This window comes from Carassius carassius, chromosome 4 (genome assembly GCF_963082965.1).
Source record: "Carassius carassius chromosome 4, fCarCar2.1, whole genome shotgun sequence".
NCBI lineage: Eukaryota > Metazoa > Chordata > Actinopteri > Cypriniformes > Cyprinidae > Carassius > Carassius carassius.
The window spans coordinates 1255198-1280532 of NC_081758.1; the positions used below are offsets into that span (position 1 = coordinate 1255198).

Genomic DNA, 25335 nt, shown 5'->3' on the forward strand with positions numbered 1-25335 from the left:
AATGTTAGCTTATACATAATACTCTTTAAGCTCTTTTTTAAAAACTTGGCTTACATACATTTTTACGTATGCCATGTCGCATCATTAAACTAGCATTTAACAATGGACAAAAGGTTTTTTGTTTTATAACCTATGGTTCTCTAACCATAAATGCTACTGTAATTTGCCCCCTGACTAAGCATTTAAAGAATTTAGTAGAAGCATTTAAATAATCCCGTGAATGCACTTAAAGAATGCAGAATCGAATCGTTATAATCGAATCGAATCAAATTTAATTGTGAATCGAATCGTTCTAAATTTGCAAAAATCGTTCTTGAATTGAATCGAAAACCTATGAATCGTAATCGAATCGAATCGCTGCCTTGCCAAAGATTCACAGCCCTAGTATGTGTAAATAATCATACACACAATGTTCTGGAGATATGCAGATTCATTCATAGAAGACTCCCTTTTTATGAGCACCGTGTGTCTTTCCTATGGGGAAATGGAGTGAGAGTTGCTCTGCCCACATTCCTTTGAGCAAGAAAAGCCATGTATTCTGGCCGAGGAGTTCTGGGGGGTTTATTTAATTCAAATAAATACTGTATCAATCTCACTTTGACCAGTTTGAGGGTATGGACTTGTTTTTGATGTGATTTGTTCTTGTTTATAGCAGATCCATCACAGCATTAACAACTTTCAAGAGACTGTGAGTAACCTCTAAAACTGGATTCGATTTCACAGACATGTTAAATATAATACTAGTGATATACATCTATGTTATTACATTTCATAGCATGTGTTTGAAAACAAACCTAGAAAGAGATGTGACGATCTGAGGAAAGAACAAGATTCTTAGTGCATGCCAGTGAATTTCATGGGATATTAAATTTGGAAGACAATATAAAAAAATAACAATCATTACATACATCTTGACCTGGTTGCTCAAGCAGATTAGTGAAAATATCCAGCTTCCCATACAAACAACATTATTTAGATAAACACCTTGTATATAGGACTAAATGAATGCAAAATCATTTATTTTTATTGATGAACAGCCCACAGTTAGAAGGGTTCATTCAGTTTTTCTCCACTCCAAAAAATACAGAAACTAAATATTGAGCAAATAAGCATTCAGAGCACACTGTGAAAAATAACTTTTCATTTGTAATAATAGATGTATGTCCATTCATTCCAGACCTGTGCGCCATTTGAGACATGCTCCCAGGAAAAAATAAATGCTTTTAAAAGTACTGTTTAACATGATATACTTAAAATGATATCTTAAAACAAAGAAACAAACCTATACAGAGTACAACTCTTTTCTTCTATAGCTCTACTTGATTTAACGCACAACAAATGTGCTTTACCATATGACTACAAGTATTTGTAACTTTAGCTCATACTTTTTTTTACACGTCCATGCATCTATCCACACACTTCAAAAAGCCAGTCTTGATCCTGGTATTTGTTAAGGGGTGCTGCAGTTTTTGGATGAACTGGCTCCACTAACAGCACTAAATATGGAGGATTCCCAAATATACAAAAGAAAACAAACAAACACCCTGAGAGGTAAAATCTCTCTAAAGGCAACAGCTCCAGTGAAGCGTAATGAAGTCTGAGGAACACGAGCATAAATGTAAACGAGAGACTGCCTTTGGTTTGTCATTTCTAAATAAATCCACTTTCAAATTCAAATGAGAAAAAGGGAACTTGTTCTTATCGAGACTGTCCCATTAAGACAAATGCTAATGAAGTGTCTGTCCTTTCCACAAGAGGAACACACAAAAGGGGTTTGACCATGCACTGTACGTCGAGATCTCCATTTCACGCCCACAACACTTCTATCAACAGATTTAAAGCAGACAATCAAGCAGTTCTCTTGCATTTCCACCAGTCTGAGTGGAGCACAATGATGAACGACAAAGCAAAGAGTGCAAGAAGTGCTGCTGTCCAGGCTCCTTGAAGACTTATATGCCCTGGAAAATAAAAACTAAAAATCACATTTTAGACGTCAGAGTGTTGAAACTAAGATCCTGAGGAATGTTTTTTTGGGTTGAGAGCAGCCTTTTTAGCTTCCTCGGGCAAAAGTGAGGGATCCGTCAAGATGGAGGTGGTGGTACAGAGCTGTCGTAACGTCCTGAGTACCACTGGAGGACACACACACACACACACACACACACAGTGAACATAATACACAGATAATACACAGCAAAACACCACCAATTGTAGTTTGAAGTTTAGACAAGCAGAATGAAGCTTCTGTCCGGCAAGGCTGTGCAACATAAAATAATAACATAAATAACATAAATAATAACATAATAACATAAAATAATGAATAATAATCACAATTTTTTCAATGGATACTGAGATTCCGATTCCGATGGCTGTGTACACAAATAGAATAAAATTTAATATTGCACTTGATAAATAAAACTAACATCATGTCTCTAAAACAGATGAGACGAATAAATGTATGAATGTCTCAAGTGCAGTAGTCACAGGTTTGCAGTATTGTATTACAGTATTGTCAGACTTTGACCATGTTCTTACACATCTGAGATCTAAAGAACAATAAAAAATAGCTTCACCATAAAGTAACTCAAATATTCCTTTCTCTTTTTATTCCCAAATCTTTATCAACCCTCCCAAAATATTACACTGCTGTCACTTTAAGACCTAATGCACGGATCCAGTACACTGATACACAGTGTATTTGGAATTAATTGCACAGCCCTGCTGTCCGGTCAAAGTCTCGCTGATATTTTACCGGATTGAAACGGAGAACTCACTTGGTCGGAGGACTGGCAGGGCGCAGTAACGATCCAGCCACTGCATGGTGGTCTCACACAGCTCTGTGCTGTTGTTGGTCGACACCGTTCCATTGAAGGACTCAAACAGAGGATGAATAATGACACTGAACTGAGAGAGGAGTGCTAAAGAAAACCACAAGCCTGCGCAGGAGTCCAGTCTAATGGCTATGGGACTATCGATCAGTCAACAGGACCCCTAAATAAATATCAGCTTTAAAATGTGGATTTTACTACTACTACTACACACAAATACATATTGTATTAAATTACAAAAATGAAACTAACTACAGTAGTAATGCTATTGTGTTGACTTAATTAACAGAACAACAAAAATTACAGTTCTACATATGCATGGCTGTCTTTTTCTTTATTTTCATATGTTATAGAGCCAACGGCTTTGGGAAAACGGTTGATGTTGGGTTTTTTTAATAAATGACCCAAACTTGTTTCATGTGACAAATCGTTCCTGTGTACTTTGAATGCTTAATTAAATTAAATGTAATAAAAGGAGGAAATGACTTGGCGTGTGCCATGGTACTACAGAAGGAAACCAACACTGTGGACTGAATGATCTGAAGAAACTGTTTGTTCAGTTCAATCATTTCAGACTTAAGGATACGATCCAGAATCTCCAGTTCTGAAGAGTTCTGTTCTTCACATAGTCATCAAACTTGTCCTTCATGTGGTCAAAGCGATGGCGTGCGATGGGAACCCCTGTATCAGGGAGCTGTTCCTGACACAAGCTGCAATAAATAATGGGCATCTTTAAGAGTTCAAACAGAAATCTCACTATTACATTATTACAATTATTGGCAAAAGGACTGTTTGGAAATGTAAACCGATATTTCCTACAGACACACTACAGCAAACGATAGAAATAACTGACTTAAAACTTAGGGATGCATGAACTAGGGATACACAATATTTTTGGAGCATTATTGAAATCAGCTGATAATGGCTTAAAATACAAATATTGACAATAGGTCTGATTAGCTAAGTGCTAAGTAAATATTTTGCTGAGTGTGTTATTGTGCTGATATCTTAAGGACTACCATGGACAGCTGACTCCTGAAGTTTTTGATATTCTTCATATTCTGTGTGGTCAGTTCACAGCAGTAATAGAAATAAATAAGTTTCATGGGCGTTTTTACCTTTAAGTCATTTTTTTTCTAAAAGTGTGCACTTCTTTTAAGTTAGATTCTTGCATTTGGGTTGTTACCAAGCAAATTAAATCAGTGTCAACAGGATGTATCTTTGCAATGGAAACACAGAAGCTGCATTAGAAAGGTCATTTACATGCATTTACACACTGTTGAATGCAACCCAGAGGAACACTTTAACCTGCAGTTACAGATGCATGAATAATGTTTTGATATATTAAACATAAAATATTGAAAACTGATGTTTGAAATTATTACAAAAAATGAAAAGACACCTTACAAGTCACTGTTAATAAGTGAGTCATTATGATTTAAACGGTTGATTAATTCAGGAACAAAAGAGATGAAAACAGTGCTGTGGCTGTGTTCGAAAATATTTTTTTGGTGTGGATTATGTATCTTAATATTAACTAGTTGTTTATTTAACGGTTGTATAAAATCAATATCACATTTTAATCATGTTTCTTTTGGAGGAAAAAAACGATACTCTTCATATATTAACTTTATGAAACTGTATAAATATACATTTTAAATGTGATAATTCTAAATGCATTTTAATAGACTGATTAATCCATGCAGCAAAAGAACTGCAGTAAAATAAATGCCTGAACGAGCACTAGTCTAACCTACTAGACTTCATCACCGCTCGGGTTTATTTAATGAAATCATAATGTTAGCCTTTTGAAGTTTAATCGTCATATTAAGCCGTATCGCAAATCCAAAATTTAAGACCTCTTGAAATCATAATTAAGACTTTCTTGTACAATGTAAGACTTTTAAAGACCTTGCGGAAACCCTGTCTAAAAGATTTTCAGATTTTGTACAACTCCTTTGTTTTAGACCATCTACAAATGTTAAATATTCAAATAAAATGTTAAGGATTGTTTTATAGTTATTTTCAAAGCATTCAACGTACTCTGGTTATAAAAGAACTTCACTGTTTATTTAATTCTCAAAAGTAAGTTTTTGTTAAGAACTAACCAAACTGAAAAATAATTTGTTTATAATCTCTGTAGAGGAGAGACTTGGTGTTGTTTCCAAATAAAAGGAAATATATCGGTATCGGCTATCATCCAAAATGAGTAAAAAAACAAACAAAAAAAACCTGAATATCGGATATCGGCAAAAACCAACATGCCGATATTTTTTGTTGGTGAAAATACTAATGGACTAACACTTTTGCACAGTATGTTTGTTATTACGGAGCTCCCTGTCACCGATATATCTGTATACTGAAACAGCATGGCTATGAAGCAGCAGTTTTTCCAAATGTGCCACTTTCAAAAAGCAAAAAAAAAAAAAAATCTGATTCAAAAAATAAACATACCTTATAGATGCATTGAGCTCCTCGATCTCCTCTCGTAGTCTCTTAGTCTCTTCCTGCATCTGCTGTCTCTCTAGCTGCAGTTTGCTAATGTAGTCAACGGTCTTCTGAAGAGTCGCAGCATTACTGATCTGGAAGCCCAAAAATGGGTGACGAAAATAATTACTTTTCACTGTTTCAAATACTTGCAGAGACAACTACAAGTACGAATCAATTAGGGATTTTGAGACTCGAGTAAGGAAAGATTTACATTCGATTGAGGCCTGAGAGTCGGCACGAGATTGCACAGCGTCTTGAAGCAGGCATTGATGGTGAATCGCCTCTTCTGCTCAGCTGATATGTGATTCACTCTGCGGCTCTGTCAAATCACAGGTCAAAATTAAACACAGACAGACTGATAAATTAGCAGATATCTGGATATTTAAACATAAAAATGAATGATAACCTTGCTCAGTTGGCCAGTTAACAGAGTTCCTAGTTCCCCCTTATGTCAGTTCCCAAATTAAACAGCAGTCAATGGACAAAACAAAAACAAATGTGAATCCAGTAAATATTCAGTAAAATTAGGGTTCATTCAATATAAACAATTTTCTGTACACCTCAAATTCCTTCATTATATTGACTCATAATCACAACTGCCAAGAAATTACCGTTTTTTAAATTTAATTACGTGCATGATGTGCCAATTAAATGAAATTAATCGTATATCAATTTGGGCTGAGAATTTACCTCCTAAAAAAGATCATTTAAAGTCATTATTGAGAACAGCATTGAACAGAAAAGCTTGTGAAATATAGATTTAATTAAAGAAGCTGCACCTGAAGTGTATTAAGAGACTGCTCAGAGGTGGCATGAATGCATTTACACTGCAGCCATAGCTGCATAATTAGTGCAATGAGACTGAAAGAAAATTAATATTACCACATGATTTCATTTAAAAAAAAAAAAAAAAACAATCCTCTTAATATGAAACTCTTAATATTAAAGTCATTCATTCAACCGATTCAATTAAACAGCCAGTTCATTCAGAAATTAAACAACTGACTCTTACAAATGGCTCACTGAATCACTGAATCACTTGTTCAAAAACATGGATTCAATCAGTGCTTTGTGTTGCTTGGAAAGGCACATCAGTTCTTCAGAATCATTTAAATGTGTCATTTTTTCCATAATTAAGATTAAAAGTCTTAAAAGCAACAAATAAAAGTATTAAATCCACAGCCCTATTTATAATACACTCACCTAAAGGATTATTAGGAACACCACACTAATACTGTGTTTGACCCCGTTTCGTCTTCAGAACTGCCTTAATTCTACGTGGCATTGATTCAACAAGGTGCTGAAAGCATTCTTTAGAAATGTTGGCTCATATTGATAGGATAGCATCTTGCAGTTGATGGAGATTTGTGGGATGCACATCCAGGGCACGAAGTTCTCCCTCCACCACGTCCCAAAGATGCTCTATTGGGTTGAGATCTGGTGACTGTGGGGGCCGTTAGTTCAGTGAACTCATTGTCATGTTCAAGAAACTAATTTGAAATGATTCGAGCTTCGTGACATGGTGCATTATCCTGCTGGAAGTAACCATCAGAGGATGGGTACATGGTGGTCATAAAGGGATGGACATCGTCAGAAACAATGCTCAGGTAGGCCGTGGTGTTTAAACGATGCCCAATTGGCACTAAGGGGCCTAAAGTGTGCCAAGAAAACATCCACCACACCATTACACCACCACCAGCCTGCACAGTGGTAACAAGGCATGATGGATTCATGTTCTCATTCTGTTTACGCCAAATTCTGACTCTACCATCTGAATGTCTCAACAGAAATCGATACTCATCAGACCAGGCAACATTTTTGGTCCAGTTTTGGTGAGCTCGTGCAAATTGTAGCCTCTTTTTCCTATTTGTAGTGGAGATGAGGGGTACCTGGTGGGGTCTTCTGCTGTTGTAGCCCATCCGCCTCAAGGTTGTGCGTGTTGTGGATTCACAAATGCTTTGCTGCATACCTCGGTTGTAACGAGTGGTTATTTCAGTCAAAGTTGCTCTTCTATCTCTTGAATCTTGAATCAGTCGGCTCATTCTCCTCTGACCTCTAGCATCAACAAGGCATTTTCTCCCACAGGACTGCCGCATACTGGATGTTTTTCCCTTTTCACACCATTCTTTGTAAACCCTAGAAATGGTTTTGGGTGAAAATCCCAGTAACTGAGCAGATTGTGAAATACTCAGACCGGCCCGTCTGGCACCAACAACCATGCCACGCTCAAAATTGCTTAAATCACCTTTCTTTCCCATTCTGACATTCAGTTTGGAGTTCAGGAGACTGTCTTGACCAGGACCACACCCCTAAATGCATTGAAGCAACTGCCATGTGATTGGTTGATCAGATAATTGCATTAATGAGAAACTGAACAGGTGTTCCTAATAATCCTTTAGGTGAGTATATATTAGTATTACATCACCCGTCCTGTACTCTCTGCTAACATCTCCAACCTTTTGCATTTTTGAATCCGCATCGGTTTGGAAAACTATAGTAGAGAGTAATATCATGAACTATACCTGACTGGCTTCGTTTTTGCCTGCGCAGGGGTTGAGGGGTGACTGGGGGCTCGGGACCTGTTCTGCTCCCAGAGGTGACCCTTGACCCGAGACTCGTCTGTCATGTGCTAAAGAAAAGGAGAAGAAAGAAGCTTTCTCAGGAATCCTCAACTCATGGAAAAACAGAACAAAGGGGATCGGGCTGGATCTAACCTGTACCTGCTGACCGTACGGATGTCTTCTTGCTGGATATAGCTGTGGCAGTTTCCTCTTTGGGTACAATAAGTTGTGGAGGCTTTTGTGTCTGAGGGAGAATATGAAAACCGGTGGATCCCTGCAAGGCAGTGCGATGGTTTTTTTTAAATATTGCAATTATGTATTGCTTGGGTGAGGTGAATTATTGTTTACCAGGGTTGAGCAGAATTCAAAATGTTTGACTTGTCTCCTATTTAATTTATGAATCAGAAACTGAACAGATCACACTTCAAACGATGCTGAACTGGAATTTTTTTATATTTCATATAATGCTGTTCTTGTGAAATGTCTAATTATTATTAAAGAAAACCTGCATCACTGTTTCCATGTCATATTACGCAGTGCAAATATTGTGCAGCACAACTGTTTTCAACATTAATAATAATCAGAAATGTTTCTTGAGCAGTAAATCATCGTATTATTCTGATTTCTGAAGATCATGTGACACTGAAGACTGGAGGAATGATGCTGAAAATACAGCGGAGCATCACAGAAATAAATTACACTTTAATATAGATTCACACAGAAAACAGCTGATTTAAATAAATAATATATTTCACATTTTTTACAGAATTTTTTAATCAAATCAATGCAGCCTTGCTGAGCATAAAGAAAAAAAACCATGAAAAAGTCTTACACTGCTATTCAAAGGTTTCGGGTCTGTATGACTTAAAATAAAATAAATAAATAGCATTAATAATAACAATAATATCGGTTCATTATAAATAATGTTTGATTATTTTACACATAATGGCTGTTAGTAATTTTATATATTTTTCTATTTGAATTACAATTGAGCATTTTTTCTGCTACCTCGATACAAATGTATTCATCAATTCTGAATGGTACACAACCCTGTTGTACAGATGGCCAGGACAGGACGAGAAGGATGAAAGGCTTACACGAGGAATACTGGGGGGGGCCAGGACCACATCAGCGCTGAGAGAGGATGACGTGACAATCATAGCACTGCTGGGACCTGGGGACGGTAATGATGGGAGACGGACAGGATCAGAACACATTCAGAGCCCACGTCCAGTCGTTTGGACATCCACTCTAGTTCCACTATTACATCAACCTTTCGAGCAGTGGCAGATCAGCAGCTTGTGCAAGGTTTGCAGTAAATGCGTGTCGTAATTAGGACTGCCAAACAGGTTAATTAATCTTAATTTAAGCATTAAATAAAAGTTAACACATCTGTGCAGCTATTAGGTTCTGCAGGATGTGTGGATGACACTCACAGCTTAATTAAAGCAACACAACTCTTACACAAAAGATACTACAAAACACAGAAGGTAACACACACACACACACTCTATGGAAACAATCTTGCGTGTGTAAAGATGCTGCTCACATGCAGTCCTCCGGTGCTTTCCTATGAATGATGGCGTTTCGCTTATTTCATTTGATGAGCAAAGATATACAATTTCTCCATAAAAAATTTATTTATAGACTGATAAACATCCGATTTCTGTGTGTTAACATTCATTCAAGATGTTACAGTCTGTGTTGTTTACAGTCCGGGTATTTTGAGATCATCATGCATCTGTTCAAGCAGAAGGAGATGTGAAACAGAACTGAATTATGTGTTTGTACACGGTTGTCTGACGCGGTTTGTGCACAATTACCGAAACAAGATCTCTTTTGCCTCTTTTTGCACTTGAATAGTTTGAAATCACTTGAATGTTTAAAATGGCAAGACTTAAAAACAAATGCAAATGCTAAAACTTTACTCTGCGATGGTTGAGCATGCGTGCCAACTGCGATCCGTAACGGCCCTAAATCTAAACGATGTATGGAGCGAACACCACAAACACGGACTAGAGCCGAAGCCTAATCAATTATAAATGTAAAAAAACTGATCGTAGCAATTTAGATTTACATTTTTTAGATAAATAACTATACCATTCAACCTGTAAAACGCACCTTTTCCATTTACATCAGTAAAACTGAAAATGCTGCTACTGTACATTTTACAGTAATGTTAGAAAACCAGCTTTGAGGAGAGGCACAAACCTGTGAGTATGAGCTGAGGAGATGGCAGCGGGACAATCGCTCTCTGTGTGTGTCTGCTCTTTTTGCTGGAGACCGGAGGCAGAATGGATTTGGGCGAGGCGAAGCTGACCGGCTGTGGGTGGAGCGAGGCGGAGGCCGTCGGCTGTGGAGACGACAGCTCGAAGCTTGATCTGGGACTGAAGGTGGTGGCTGCATCAGACGGGGCTACTGTGACTGCGGACGGAGACGGGACGCTCGGGACACTCGGGACTGTAGTGACGGTGGAAACACCTCCACACTGGACCGACTGAGGGGCTGCTGGGACAGACGGGCTCACTTGTTCCGGGAACAGAGCCATGTAGGTTTGTTGGTAGGACGGGTCAGCAGCGTTACCATTGTCCTGAGCGGAGACGGAGAGGTGGCTGGACAAAGGAGCAGAGGGGATGAGGCGGTAGTCCAGCAGAGGAGCCTAACAGACAAACACCAGCATCAGCACACGCTCAGACACTACAGGCTCCTTCCTGCTTCTCACGGTCTGAGACCAACAAACACTGCGTCTCACACACACTCTGGGGTGTATTTGTAGAAATAGCCAAAAATACATTGTATGGGTCAAAATTATCGATTTTTCTTTTATGCCAAAAATCATTAGGATATTAAGTAAAGATCATGCTCTTCAAGATATTTAGTAAATCTCCTACCGTAAATATATCAAAGCTTAATTTTTGATTAGTAATATGCATTGCTAAGAACTTCATTTCCACAACTTTAAAGATGATATTCTCAATATTTAGTTTTTTTGCTCCCTCAGATTCAAGATTTTTAAATATTTGTATCTACGCCTGTTGCAATAATCAATTTATCGACTTATCGCGCAATATATGTACATGACCTCAATAACTTTTGGTGACGCAATATATCGCCTGAAGGAGTGCATGCCGCGTTGCCATATCCTTCATATTGATATTAACTATAATATTACATTATTTCTTGTTTGACTATTAATCAAGTTATGGAAAGAGTGATACGTGTAACCTTATGTGCACTTATGAGATATTAAAGAATCCTGCGTTATGCTGTACTTTTACTCTCTGAGATGATGATTTCACAGTGTGTGTGTAACAAACATTACTGATAAAATCCTAGCTAGGGCCAGGTGGCCTTGAAGATCTGATATGTTCTCTGTGTGTGTGTTAGTATCAGTCTGTACAGGGAGAAGCTCAGACAGTCCCAGGACACACGATCAACTGCCGATGTCCATCAGATACACGTCTTTGGAGTTTATCTAGGTTTTGGAACCAATCAGAATTTTGTTGGTTTAGAACTGTACGCAGAGCGGCCTACGAACTCTGTCGAGAGAACTGAAGCTGACTTCTGCTGATGAAACTGCAAACTATGTTCTTCAGTAACGTGGTGAAGTCATGAGGAGCTTGTTCAGATTTAAAACATGCTTCTACAAAGACAGTTTCATCTGCAGATTTGGTCTTGTTTAGGGATCTGTGTGTTTGTGCATACGGACATCTGACTGCTGAAATATTGTGCACCCTTTATTTACAGAGAAAAGTCTGTAGATGGAAAAACCTGCATACAAGTTCACTGTGCATTTTTTTTCTACTGGTTACTTTGCACTTTTTATAAAAAAAAAAAAAAAAGTTGATTTACTATTTATTAAGGTTTTTAAGGTATCTAAAATTTAGATACTTAATTTCCATGATCTAAATATTGTAAAAACTGTAAAGTTTGTTGTCATTGGAAGTGTACTTCTTGCATTTTATGCTGTTACATTAGGATTTTATATTCAGTGGCATAAAATGGTCTTTAAAATGACAATAATATCAATTATCACAAGTATTTCTGGGGCAATATATCACACAACAAAAAGCCTAGTTGTATCTTGGCTAAATATTGTCTGATCCCAACAACCCATAAATCAATGATAAGATTATTTATTCAGATTTCAGATGATGTATAGATCTCAACTTCGAAAAATTGAGCCTTATGACTGGTTTTGTGCTTCAGGGCCTTCTGACACTTGATTGATAGTTCATAGCTTTTTAGCAAATAAAAAGCCTTTTAGTATCACTGTAGAACTGTCCACCATCACGTCATAGTTCAAGTGGTGTGAAATAATCTCTATTGATCTGTAATCTACTGCAGCACTCATAATTTGTGTGAAAATTATTAAAAGTTGTTGGCGTTTTATTGCCTCAATGTGCATTTTTGGAAACAGCAGAAAGTGCATCTACAGGGACACTTTTGGAGTTCTGCAGAAATGTAAAATCCTTGCTTTAAATTGTTTTAGTAAAAAAAATAGTGGTGATAAGTATATATACAACTTGTATAATCTGTAAAACGTTAATAATTTTAAACAAAATAAGACTACTTTAGACAGATGTGTAGTAGTGCACAAGGCTAAATAACTACTCCGTGTACACAAAAGTTGACATGCCCCTGACTCTAATGGGTTATAATGACATTATCCTGAAGCAGCTGTGCACTGGTGAAGGGGAGAGTGTGTTACCTGTGTTTGGGAGCTGCTGCTGGTCAAGGCACTGACCGCTGGGGCGGGGGGGAAGGCTGAAGGACGCAGCGTGTGAAACAAATCTAGTTACGAGAACACAACATAAAACACATTAAACAAATGGGTTAACTCTAGAACTGCTCCGACAGATTCAGTTATTGATTCTCAGACTGGTTTATGATATTATCACGTTCCACAAAATGATGCGACTAACTCAATTCATGCAAGGACGTACACCACTGGTCCAACCTCGGAAATAATTACAATGTTTGTTTGTTTAGGAGAAGTCTCTTCTGCTCACAAAGGCTATATTTAATAAAAAAAAAAACACAATACAACTGTGACACTATTAAATATTATAACAATTTAAAATATCTATTTTACCATGTTAAACTGTAATTTATTGCTGTGATCAAAGCTGAATTTTCTCCAGTCTTCAGTGTCATGTGATCCTTCAGAAATCATTTTAATATGCTGATCCACTGCTCAATTATTAATAACTATTCGTATTAATTCGTATTAAAATCGTTTTGTAACATTATAAATGTTATTACTGTGATTAATGTAATGCATCCTTGTTGACTAACAATTACTTTTATTATTTTTAATAATTTTCATTATTAAACATTTTGAATATACTTACACCAAAGTTTTGCATCATGGTTTCCAAGGAAAGCAGCAAACAATGTTTACATCGATAATAATCAGAAGTGTTTCTCGAGCAGCGAATCAGCATATTAGAATGACTTCTATCTGAAAGATAGTGTGACACTGAAGAACATTCAGATTTGATCACTTTATACTTCAGAAAACAGTTCTTTTACACTGTAATAATATTTCCCCAAATCACAGTTTTTACTGTAGTTGTGTTTTAATAAATGCAGTCTTGATCATAAGAGGCTTCTTTCAAAAACAAATTAATTAACTTTGGGCCGGGACTGTAACTGTAACATGTTTACCATTAAGAGTTTTTTTTCTCAGTAAACTCTTAGTTTGCTGCTTATTAAAAGTCAGTAAGGGAGTGGTTAAGTTCAGGTGTGGGGTGGATTAAGGGATCTGGAATGTGTTCATGTAAAATAAAGCATGAATATGTGCTTTGTAAGTACTAGTAAACAGCTAATGTGCATGTTAAAAAGCAAGCAGTTGACAGTGAATGGTGGTCCCTAAACTTTGATCCAGGAGGGGCCAGGTCTGTACCTTGCAGAGGCTCAAACGTGTCCATGAAGTCCAGGTTGGGCTGCAGTGGGATGAGGCCTGGCTGGATCATATCTGCATTCCCTGCATGGGCTGAGAGGACACAGTGCTCAGACTCAGCTCCTGTTTCCCTAAAATAAACACCTGAACAGGGGTCAGTTCTCACCGATCTCTCTCGGGTTGGGCCACGCTACAGGCTGATGAGAGGCCAGCGTGGAGAAGAGCGTGTCGGAGAACTCGGACATGAGCACGTCCATGTCGAAGAGCAGGTCCATCTCCATTGGGACAGGTGAATCGTGACTCCTGCGGGACCTGCGGCGCCCCCCCGCGCTCACGTCCTCATCCTGGTACAAGAGGACACGGCAGGTGTCGGGACACACTTCCCCAAACAGTGAAAACTGTTCCTCCGCACCCTTTGGGAGGTCAAAGTGCAACAAGCAGTCCGGGTCAACAGACACACTCGAGTCATGCAGAGACCGATGCAGCCGGTCACTTTATGTTTCTTAACGGGATAGTTCCACATCAAATCAAGATGTGCTGTTAGTTTTCTCACCCTCAGGCCATCCAAGATGTGGATACATTTTTATTCAATAAAGTAAAGTAAAGACGACTTTAAACTAAAACTCTGCTCCTTGATTGATTCATAAATTGCAAATCAGTTGCTACCAGTTTTTGAGAATAAAAAGGCTCATCAAGGAACACAAAATGAGGATATATAGATTGGGGGATTATGAAGCGAAACGATCAGCCTGTGCAAGAAACTGAACATTATTACTTGTAATCCAGAGCCTCAGCAAAAGGTCCGGAGAGACGTCATGAATAAATCATTCGTTTGAACTGGTTTTTATGGTTTCTTGTAGTTGGTGTAAAAAGGGAAGTTGATGAAGACCACTTTATATACTTTATATCCTCGTACTGTTGAGAATAATATCCTGCTTCTTGCTCAGCCAGTTGTTTCGCTTCATCAGATCGTCAGGAACCACAGGTTTTAACTTTATGTTCACCAAAGGAAATTAACAGCAAATTTTCATTTTTGGTTGAAATGTCTCTTTAAAGATACTTTAGATCTACAGGCTAAACCAGGGCTTTCCAATTATTTATCATTTTTGTCTGCCAAACACTGTAAAGTAGCCCCTGAGGTTTCGAGTTAATATTTAGAGAATTTAAAGACACATTTGCGGTCCTCCGATGTTGGTTAGTAGTCACATGGGCTTGTTGGCAAACATGCACACATGTATTTAAAAATTATACAGGGCTGCACGAGTTATTGTACATATTGTGTCACACACTGCAATATTTAGCATTTTTATTTCATATGAAAACATCTCATATTTCTAGACACTAGAAGTTACAATGCACAGCTTTTTTTTTGCTAAATATTGTCCGATGCTATAATCTCCCATACACAAAAATGATGGAAATGATGCAAATGTGAATATAAGAGAGAGCATAGTGTATCCTGCTATATCTCCTTTCCCTGCGAGTGTTTACACTGCCTAGAGTCTTGGATCTAAAGCACTTCAAGACTGCCCAAGACAGTCAACTAGGCGTCAAAATTCACTTTTTCCAAAGTCATTTCAATGTCCCTCAACATCAGTCTACCTGAGATCAATCACAAAATACACTGAAGGATGCAGCCTTTAAACAAGGCACCTGCTCAACAACCATTATTACTACACTAAACTAACTTACAGAGCACCTCAAGAGAAAACCTGGAGGGTTTTGTGTCTGAACGAATCGTTTGAGTCAATGAATCAATAATCTGTTCAAAATGAATTGGATGTTTTGAATGAATCGCTTGAACGATTCAATGATTCGCTCATTATGACAGAGACCTGATGGCAGATTTAGTGTCACGTCTATTGATCCATGACAGCCTTAAACCAATCAAGGTAGCAGCACAAAGCCACACTCAGCAGTTAATAGTTTATTTTTAATAGATTTTTTGTTAATAATGCACACCCTTAATTGCAATATGCTACTAAAACCATACACAATTCCTTATTATACACTTATTTATAAAACAACACAACTACATGCATGTAAACACTAAATTCAAAGCATTATCCACTACAGTGGAACAGGTAAAATATAGTTTTTTTTTAATTACCCGGAGAAGGCTTGACAGGTCTTCATCCTTGTGCTTCTGCAACTATAAATATGAATGTGTACATTATAATAAATATGCAACTGTAATAAGTAGCGGTTTAATGTGGGGGCAAATAAACATACTCTTTTCTTGAAATATGTTCTCCATTTATGATATTCGCGGATCACGATTTCGATTCTCCTTTTCCAGTACTTTCCTTCTGTAGCGATGGCCTAGTTAACAGAAAAACATGGCATCAAGAGACGTGATCGGACCTGAGAAATGAAAGCTGCAAATTCTTCAAGGAAAAGAAAACAAAACCATGCACGCTTTGAGACGTTCAGATCTGAAGAAACAGTAAAATGTGTGTACAGTCACACCGCACACCTCTGTCGGCCGATGCACTCCTGACTCCATATTTCCATCCAAAGGAGTGACGAAATGGCACACAGGGTTCTGTCTCTTCTCTACATCTGCAGGAAACAAGGCGATGCAGACAGACATCACCAATCGCATCCGTTTAACCCTTTCTGAAGAACCTGTGTGTTTAGTGGATGGACTTACACTGCATGTACCAGGCTCTCCAAATAGCATTGTTGAGGCGAATCTTGTCTCTCCACAGCAGCTTCAGGCCTTTGAAGTTCTTCCATTTCGGAGACACCAACCTTCCACTTATGAAACAAGAGAAATGTGTGTGTGTTAGTGTTTCTGAATCACAAGACAGCGGTGTAGCTGTGGTACTCGTTTAAGAGCCGTGGATGGTGATACACTGTCATACAAACAGCTGCAATTAACTATTTAAGTGCCTGTTTTGTTCATGTCACATGTCATGCAACGCAAACTCTGCAACATCTGTCAGAAAAACAAAGGTTTCATGCAAATTCTGAACGGATTATCGCCAAGAAAGCATGCAAAGTGCACTCTTTTTAATATCACCAAAAAAAAAAAAAGTATATGAAAAAAATAAACATCTAATTAATCACTGCTGATTTGCTTTCAGGCAGTACACCAAAGGTTTTTAATTGGTCTAACAGTCTTCTGTATTAGTCTGCAGGGTCAGACAACTTTGGTTAGGTCAAGATCATGAGAAAATTAAATTGTGAAGAAAGAAAAAGAAAATAACATGCACAAATAATTTTTTTAAATGTTCTCTTTTGTATCCATTTTACCCTGTCAACCTGAATTTTTACAGTAATACGTATTCTTTTTTATTATTTTACTATTGCACAACATTGTAATATGCATAACGGACATAAATTCAATTTCATGCATAATTGTGTTCTGATCTATAAAAGGAAAAGTTGTCATTGTGCAAATAATGAAGAGTTTTAAAGCACACAATAATGCAGAATCCATCTCAATTTTCAGTTGTGCTTGGAAACAAGGAAAAATGACATCGTAGTGCATGCAACTAGCTTCACAACTTGATTCAGACAAAACTAGACAAGAGCACGATCTGATTAAAGCAGTGAGTTACTAGAGTCAGGAACAACACGGTGACATTTGGGCCTGAATTGCGAAATTCGAACATGAAGATAGAAATATAAACACAAAGAGATGGCCACAGAGTTTTGGTCTTTTTATTACAGTTCCTCAGTTTAAGTGTGAAACAGATGACGCTGAATGCATCATTTAAGAACAAACAGGAGTCTGTTGTTGGTTTAAACATGCTTGGGAATAAAACAACCACCACATCCACAAATAATACTAAATCTAAAAACAGAGACGTTTATATTCTGGGCCAGTTCTGAGCTTGATCACTTAAATCTGTAACTTCACACGACTGCGGTCAGAGTTGACCTGTAAAATAATAATAATAATAATAATAAAAGATGATTTGGTCTTGAGGACTATAGGCTGAAATGCGAGCAGCTACCGTCGGGTCATCTGGCTGGAATGAGAGGTAGAGTTGGGTGTCATCAGCATAGCAGTGATAAGAAAAGCCATGCTTCTGAATGACAGATCCTAATGACGTCATGTAGATGGAGAAGAGAAGTGGTCCAAGTACTGAGCCTTGAGGAACCCCAGTAGCAAGGTGTTGTGACTTTTTAAACATCACCCCTGACACACTGAAGGATCTGTCAGAGAGGTAGGTAGTAGGATGATTGGACAGGAGAAGTTTGGAAACATCCATCTCTGAGAGTGGGGAGGAGGAGGAGAAAGAGTCTGCGTCGGTCATTGTGAAGTTGTCTGCGGTGTGGAGAATTGGTCACTGATCATTCTTGTCTTATTTGTGAAGAAAACTGAAAAAAGTCGATGGAGGAGGTGGTGGCGGCGGATTAAGAAGAGAAGAGAAAGTCTTGAAGAGTGTCCGAGCGTCACAAAAGCTGTTAATTTTGTTGTGGTAGTAGGATGTTTTAGCCGTGAAGACATTTGCAGAGAAGGAAGAGAGGAGAGACTGATACACACTGAGGTCTGTAGAGTTTCTTGATTTCTGCCATTTCCTCTCTGCAGCCCTGAGTTTAGAGCGATGTTCACGGAGAACCTCAGACAGCCAGGGGGCAGATGGGGCGGTGTGTACTGGTCTAGACAACAGTGGGCAAAAGTTGTCCAAGCAAGATGTTAAAGTGGAGCAAAGAGTGTCCGTAGCGCTGCTCGTGTCCAGAGCAGAGAACTGAGAGAGTGCAGGAAGCGAGGATGAAACCACAGAAGATAGGCGAGATGGAGAGAGTGAGCGTAGGTTCCGTCGAAAGGTGACCTGCGTTGGAGTGTGTGCCGCTTCAGGAGTAAGTGCTAGGTTAGCAGTAATGAGGAAGTGGTCTGAGGTGTGCAGTGGAGCAACTGAAGAGTTGTCCACAGAGCAACAGCGCGTGTAGATAAGGTCCAGTTGGTTGCCTGATTTGTGAGTCGCTTTAGTAGACACTAGCTTGAGATCAAATGAGGTGAGCAGAGTTTTGAAGTCAGCAGCCTGGGGTTTATCTAGGTGGATGTTGAAGTCATCAAGCAGTACCAGAGGAGAACCATCTTCAGGAAAGTTTGATAGCAGCACATCCAGCTCCTCCAAGAAGTTTCCCAATTGACCTGGGGGACGATAAATGACCACAAAGTGGATTTTAACAGGGTGAGTAACAGTAATGGCATATGATTCAAACTAAATACCTCAAGAACTGAACGTGCACAAACACATGATTCATCTTCTCTTCCCGTTTCTAAACCTGCTGTTTGACAACAACATCAGTCGAGTGTTTGAAATAACTTCCTTCTGTGATCTGATGTGGCTTCTCAAAGAACAAGAAAGAAGATATACTGTAATAAAGGCTAGGAGTTAGAAATATACTTAATCATTCTGACAACAACAGAGACCTCTTGAAGAGCACAGATACACTAGAAGACGAGCGTTTACTGTCTTCATGTTTCATCATTCAGAAACATTTCCATCTTATTTTCCTTTAGTCACATGATAGCCTTTTGTTCTTGTTTTCACTTCATTTTGATGAATTTCAATTTATTTGTCATCTTCTAATTATTCCTTAAAGGGTTAGTTCATCGAAAAGTCATAATGATGTCATTAATGACTCACCCTCATGTCGTTTCAAACCCGTAAGACCTCCGTTTATCTTCCGAACACAGTTTAAGATATTTTAGATTTAGTCCGAGAGCTCTCAGTCCCTCCATTGAAGCTGTGTGTACGGTCTACTGTCCATGTCCAGAAAGGGAAGAAAAACATCATCAAAGTAGTCCATGTGACATCAGAGGGTCAGTTAGAATATTTTGAAGCATCGAAAATACATTTTGGTCCAAAAATAGCAAAAACTACGACTTTATTCAGCATTGTCTTCTCTTCCGTGTCTGTTGTGAGAGAGTTCAAAACAAAGCAGTTTGTCATATCCTGTTCAGAAACGAGTCACTCGATCCGGATAAGATCCGGATGTAACCGGATCTTTTTAAACCAGTTCACCAAATCGAACTGAATCGTTTTAAACGGTTCGCGTCTCCAATACTAGGGCTGGGACAACGCGTCGAGGTCATCGATGACGTTGACGCAAAAAATACGTCGACGCAAAATATGCGCATCGATTCGTCGACCTGTTTTTATTTCTCTAAAAAACGTTTGCAAAACGTTTACCTTATGTGCGCTGAATATACGCGATGGCCGGATCAACATTCTGTCCAACGTTATATAACCAATCCAGGGGTTTTTCTGCATTGATCTTTTTTTTTTTTTGGCGGCTGTCAAAGCCTTATTTGACGGTGTAAAAATGTAAATGTAAAATGTAAATTAACTCGTTAAATTTTTTTAACTTTATCTCATTAAATTACTTAACGAGCCGTCTGTAGAAAGCAGCCTTAACAAGCTGAGGCACAGCCTCTGATCGATAATGATTATTAAACATGTTTTTAAACTCAATTTACAAAATAGTCTCATCAGTTTACAATGTGTAAAACTTTAACAAGTCAGTCGTTTACTTGGATTATGTTAAACAAGTAACGTTACACTTTAACCACAATGAACAGCGTTTATCCATAAGGTACTTACACTTCAAAACAGCGGCGTCACGATCAGGGATGGGACGGTATGAAAATTTAATATCACGATTATAGTGACTAAAATTATCACGATTATCAATATTATCACGGTTTTGTTGAAACGAGATGAAAGTGTTCAAAAATAGTTGATGCTCACACTGAAAACATTTCAGCAAGTTTTATATTTAATAATCAACAAACAACTAATAAAACAAGCAACTCTATGCACTTAATTTAAAGAAAGATTAAATTCTGTGGCATTTCCTTCCTTACAATGAAAAGTGTAGAAGCATAGAAAAGCATAGAAAAGTCACTGACTTTCGCCATTCCTTCTCGAAAAAAAACAAAAAAAAACATTGTGCGCTGCGCTTGCGTCAGACTGTTGCTGGCTGGACATGATTTAATAGTGAGTTATTAAAACCGCAATAATCAAACATGGTTTTAATGATAATTCATTTTTAAACGATATTACTAACCTTCAGCACATTTTATCACGGTTATCAATAAAACCGGTTATCGTCCCATCCCTAGTCACGATTTTCCGTTATTTTCGAATATGAGTATGACGAGTCCTCTCCCGTGGCCTCATGGGATAGAGTAGTGCCCATCCTATGCATACTACGGAATTCGGGCGGAAGTAGTAGGCCATCCGGGTACATTTCGCCTACTGTTTTTCGAATACTAAGAATTCGGACATACTACTGGCTTCGCATACTGTTTTTCGCCTACTATATAGTATGGAAGTATGCGATTTCGGACGCGACCACACTGTGTCCTGTGCGTTCGCTTCGTCTCAGACTCTCACTCACTGTCAGAGTCAACGGTTCGCGCTTGGTAATGATGGCTGCAGTAAACTACATGTTCCCGGTCTCTGTTCAAAGTCATACGGGTTCGGGCACCATAATACATCTAAAACATTAATTAAAACAGCTCGACGCCGCTTAAACTTGGCACAAAGTTCTGGAAAAACTGAGCCCAGATCTTTTCCCATCCCTTCTCCTCTCTAGTCTAAAACCGTGACCGTGTCGACTGTCACTTTATGTTCGAAAATCCATTGCACGAATCAACCAACACAAGTTTCGAAAACGAAAATAAGAAAATGATTTTAACGACCTTCTCTCAGAGCGCGTCCTGCAGAGTGCAACTGCAGCTTCGGACACACACGCATAACAGCAAATAATACTTCTGCACAATGTTTCTCTTTTACAACAGAAATGTGAATTCAGCCGGTATTCAGTCTCATACAGTTTCGGGCTTGAATCGCCTAGGGCTGTCAAAATAGCTGAAAAAACTAAATTCGATTTTTTACTTAAATATGATCAAATTCGAATTGTATTCGAATTTTAAATGCATAATTTCAGTTAGGGTGAAGAAAAGCTTTTTGCTTCTCTTCCGAGGCTCAAGATAGCGCATCGACCAAAATATTACTGCATGTTTATTCAAAGCATTAGAATACATGACTGTGAAAAAAAACATAATATTTAAAATAATGTTTATGAACCAATTATTATTAATTAAGTTGCTTAAAGAACTATAAACAAAACAGCATCATGTATGCATGCATTGTTAAATAAATAAAAAGGGCGGAAAACCAGTCACACAGAATACATTTTTTCATTTAAAAACATGAGATGTAGTGGGATGGGGAACAAAAACCCAACATAAAGTTTCGAGATAGTTTTAGAAAATTAAATTAATACATTAATTGTACATGTCTTTCTAAACATGCGGCTCTCTTGTGCGAGACGCGAGTCCAACGGTGTCCCTCTAGAAAATGCGCGAAATATGCGTTCTGTGTGAACGGCTTGGTTTCAGTTTTGATGTAAACAAGATCTTCTCCACATTGATTTTTTTTTTTCCAGTTAAGTGGCTTCAACTGGAAAGGCTAATATAACCTTATAATGCAATGACACATATATTGTCATCGCATCTGGTGCGCGTACACGAGGTGAAAGATGAGAAAGCAGATCCTGCGTGTCGAGCTCGTCCGCCTTTGAGAGTTGTGTAGACACAGCTGTGCGCGCGGCGAGATGGACTGGAACACGGACCGGGATCATAAGGCAGCTTCCTTAATGCACACACAAAAATTTATTTGCGCATTCGAATGTGGATTTTTATTTTAAATTCGACGAATATTCGAAAAAAAATTTTTTTTGATAGCCTAAGAAAATCGCCTAAGCGATTTTTTTTGTTAAAATTTAATCGTAAACACAGCCATGTTTGAAGCCTGCAGTAAATGTTTTGCATTATGGCAGTCCACTCTGCTTATTGTTTTTCGAAAATGTTGCACTCCTGTTTGTCATTTTGCACGTAACTTCACGCCAATAAATCATCAGAAATATTGGTCTTTACCAATATATTGAACTTTTACATTCCTCCTGCCTGTTGTCCGTGGATAAAAAAAAAAAAAGTAAAACAGTACCTCATTTTTTTCTCACCTGAAATTCATGCAATAAACATGTTTTTGACAAAGATAGCCTGCATCAAAATGAGGTTTGCAATGATGCGCCCGAAGGCACGGGTTGAAGACCCAGTCAGTGACGTCACGATATGCTAATTTGTTTAAATTCATACCGACGTCATCACCATCATAAAAATTTACTCTTTTTCTTTTTACATTGAAACTTGAAAAAAAAATATAGACCGAGCTACCGACCCTCTTTTTAAAAAAAATTACTGTTACTGCAAACCAAAATATTTTTAAGGATGGCCTGAGGACTGGGGCAAAGTCATATTCTCAGATGAAGCCCCTTTCCGATTGTTTGGGGCATCTGGAAAAAGGCTTGTCCGGAGAAGAAAAGGTAAGCGCTACCATCAGTCCTGTGTCATGCCAACAGTAAAGCATCCTGACACCATTCATGTGTGGGGTTGCTTCTCATCCAAGGGAGTGGGCTCACTCACAATTCTGCCCAAAAACACAGCCATGAATAAAGATTGGTACCAAAACACCCTCCAACAGCAACTTCTTCCAACAATCCAACAACAGTTTGGTGAAGAACAATGCATTTTCCAGCACGATGGAGCACCGTGCCATAAGGCAAGAGTGAGAACTAAGTGGCTCGGGGACCAGAATGTTGAAATTTTGGGTCCATGGCCTGGAAACTCCCCAGATCTTAATCCCATTGAGAACTTGTGGTCAATCCTCAAGAGGCGGGTGGACAAACAAAAACCCACTAATTCTGACAAACTCCAAGAAGTGATTATGAAAGAATGGGTTGCTATCAGTCAGGATTTGGCCCAGAAGTTGATTGAGAGCATGCCCGGTCGAATTGCAGAAGTCCTGAAAAAGAAGGGCCAACACTGCAAATACTGACTCTTTGCATAAATGTCATGTAATTGTCGATAAAAGCCTTTGAAACGTATGAAGTGCTTGTAATTATATTTCAGTACATCACAGAAACAACTGAAACAAAGATCTAAAAGCAGTTTTGCAGCAAACTTTTTGAAAACTAATATTTATGTAATTCTCAAAACTTTTGGCCACGACTACGATTGTACTTCCAAGTGTGTGTGTTTGTGTGTAGCTGGTTGCCAAAATTGGAAGAGGAAATGTTTTACACTTCCTGACTAACCGTTAAGGTCAATACAGCTGTGCACGTGACTTACAATAACAGACCGAACTCATCTCGCGCATTACCGAAACAAAGGCTTCCATCGCATTCCGCGCTGGCTAATGACGCAATGATGTTGTTTACTAAACCCAAACAGCTCGTTAATCGGTCGTATGTTTACTACGCAACGCACCTGTAGGCGAGCGTCATGCACTCGAAGAGCTTGGTCAGCGACGCGTCGATGGAGAAATGCGCCGTGCTGGTCTTTCCGAAGCGGTAGGTCTGGCAGGTCTGTTTGTTGACGGTGTCGAAGTCGTAGCCCTTCTTCGGCGGGTGCTCGGTGTGCGGGGAGGACACCATGAAGTGTCCGCTGTGGATGATCTGCTGCTCCGCTCTCCTGAAGGAAACAGTGGGCTCCTCTGCGTCAGAGTCGTCGTCCTGCTCCTGCTTCACCATCAGCCTCGACTCTCGGGTCGCCATGGTTGAAGGTTTCGCCGCTGCTTCACTTTAAGACTCGTCCTGCGTCCATTACCGCTGGATCTCGTGTTAGCTTCATTAAACTCCCGACACTCCAGCACGCCCCACGCATTAGCTGCCTGTACGAGCGCAGGACGGGCGTTGCTGCGACGTGATGACGGAGGCGCGCGCGATTGGTTGAGCAGGGTTGCCAGGTTTTCATAACAAAACCCGCCCATTTGCTGATCTACACTAGATCGCGTTCCGTGGAGCAAAATAAGCCTACATGTTTTGTTGTTGTTGTTGTTGTTTTTTTTTTGTTTTTTTTTAGCAGGTACCTCCGGGTTAAATGCTTATTCCAGAACCTTAATATTATATTATTGCTGTCGCTTCAAAACCGCGGCGACAGTGTTAAAGTAACCCGATTACGCGGGAAAACCGCGGACCTGGCAACACTGACAGTGAGAAACACCAATAACACATCAGTGACCAGCCAAGTTATTTATTTTAATAACTTACATTCTGGATATTTTTTTTTAAGAAACCATGAGCAAATTAGTTATTTGTTTACATTATTAACAAAAAAAATCTAGAACAAACAAACAAAAAAGTCCTTTTATTTTTGGTCAAATATATTTTATTGAAAGACACAGATTTTGGAGATGGATTTGCAATCTAACATTTTCGTCTCTTTTGCCTGTACTAAGAATACAATCAAAATTAGAAAAAAGTGATTGATTTTAAAAACTAGAGAGATCGCGTACCAGACCTGTTTACATTAAATTGTAAAGTATGATATAAAAAATATTAAGAAATATTTAAACAGTTTTATTTTTTGGCCAGAAATCTTATATTGATATTTTTTGTTTGCTTTATTTTGCGGGATATTTTTAAGGAACTATGACCAAATAAGCATTTTGTTTACATTATTTCACGTAAATAAATAAATAAGATACCTTTTTAGTCCTTTTTCTTACTTTTTTTTTTTGTT

The 25335-nt window shown here is 38.5% G+C and overlaps 1 protein-coding gene across 5 annotated transcripts; it reads right to left on the reverse strand.

Annotated features, from left to right (window-relative positions):
- Positions 1–1196: 1196 nt before the first annotated feature.
- LOC132132110 (MLX-interacting protein-like) lies at positions 1197–24523 on the reverse strand. Of its 5 annotated transcripts, none has more exons than XM_059544408.1 (18): positions 24082–24523; positions 16435–16541; positions 16258–16343; positions 16014–16103; positions 15892–15933; positions 13948–14125; positions 13785–13874; positions 12588–12670; positions 10088–10535; positions 8974–9050; positions 8030–8150; positions 7838–7944; positions 5722–5760; positions 5527–5634; positions 5280–5407; positions 3412–3535; positions 2772–2901; positions 1197–2129 (listed from the first exon to the last, which is right to left on the reverse strand). In XM_059544408.1, exons 1-18 carry the CDS (start codon positions 24366–24368, stop codon positions 2008–2010), a joined length of 2367 nt encoding a protein of 788 aa, XP_059400391.1. In that variant the 5' UTR covers positions 24369–24523; the 3' UTR covers positions 1197–2007. The 5 variants fall into 5 exon arrangements, with proteins under 5 accessions (XP_059400391.1, XP_059400354.1, XP_059400363.1 ...); XM_059544371.1 differs by having other exon boundaries at positions 13948–14194; XM_059544380.1 differs by having other exon boundaries at positions 8036–8150; positions 13948–14194; positions 24082–24522.
- Positions 24524–25335: the final 812 nt, after the last annotated feature.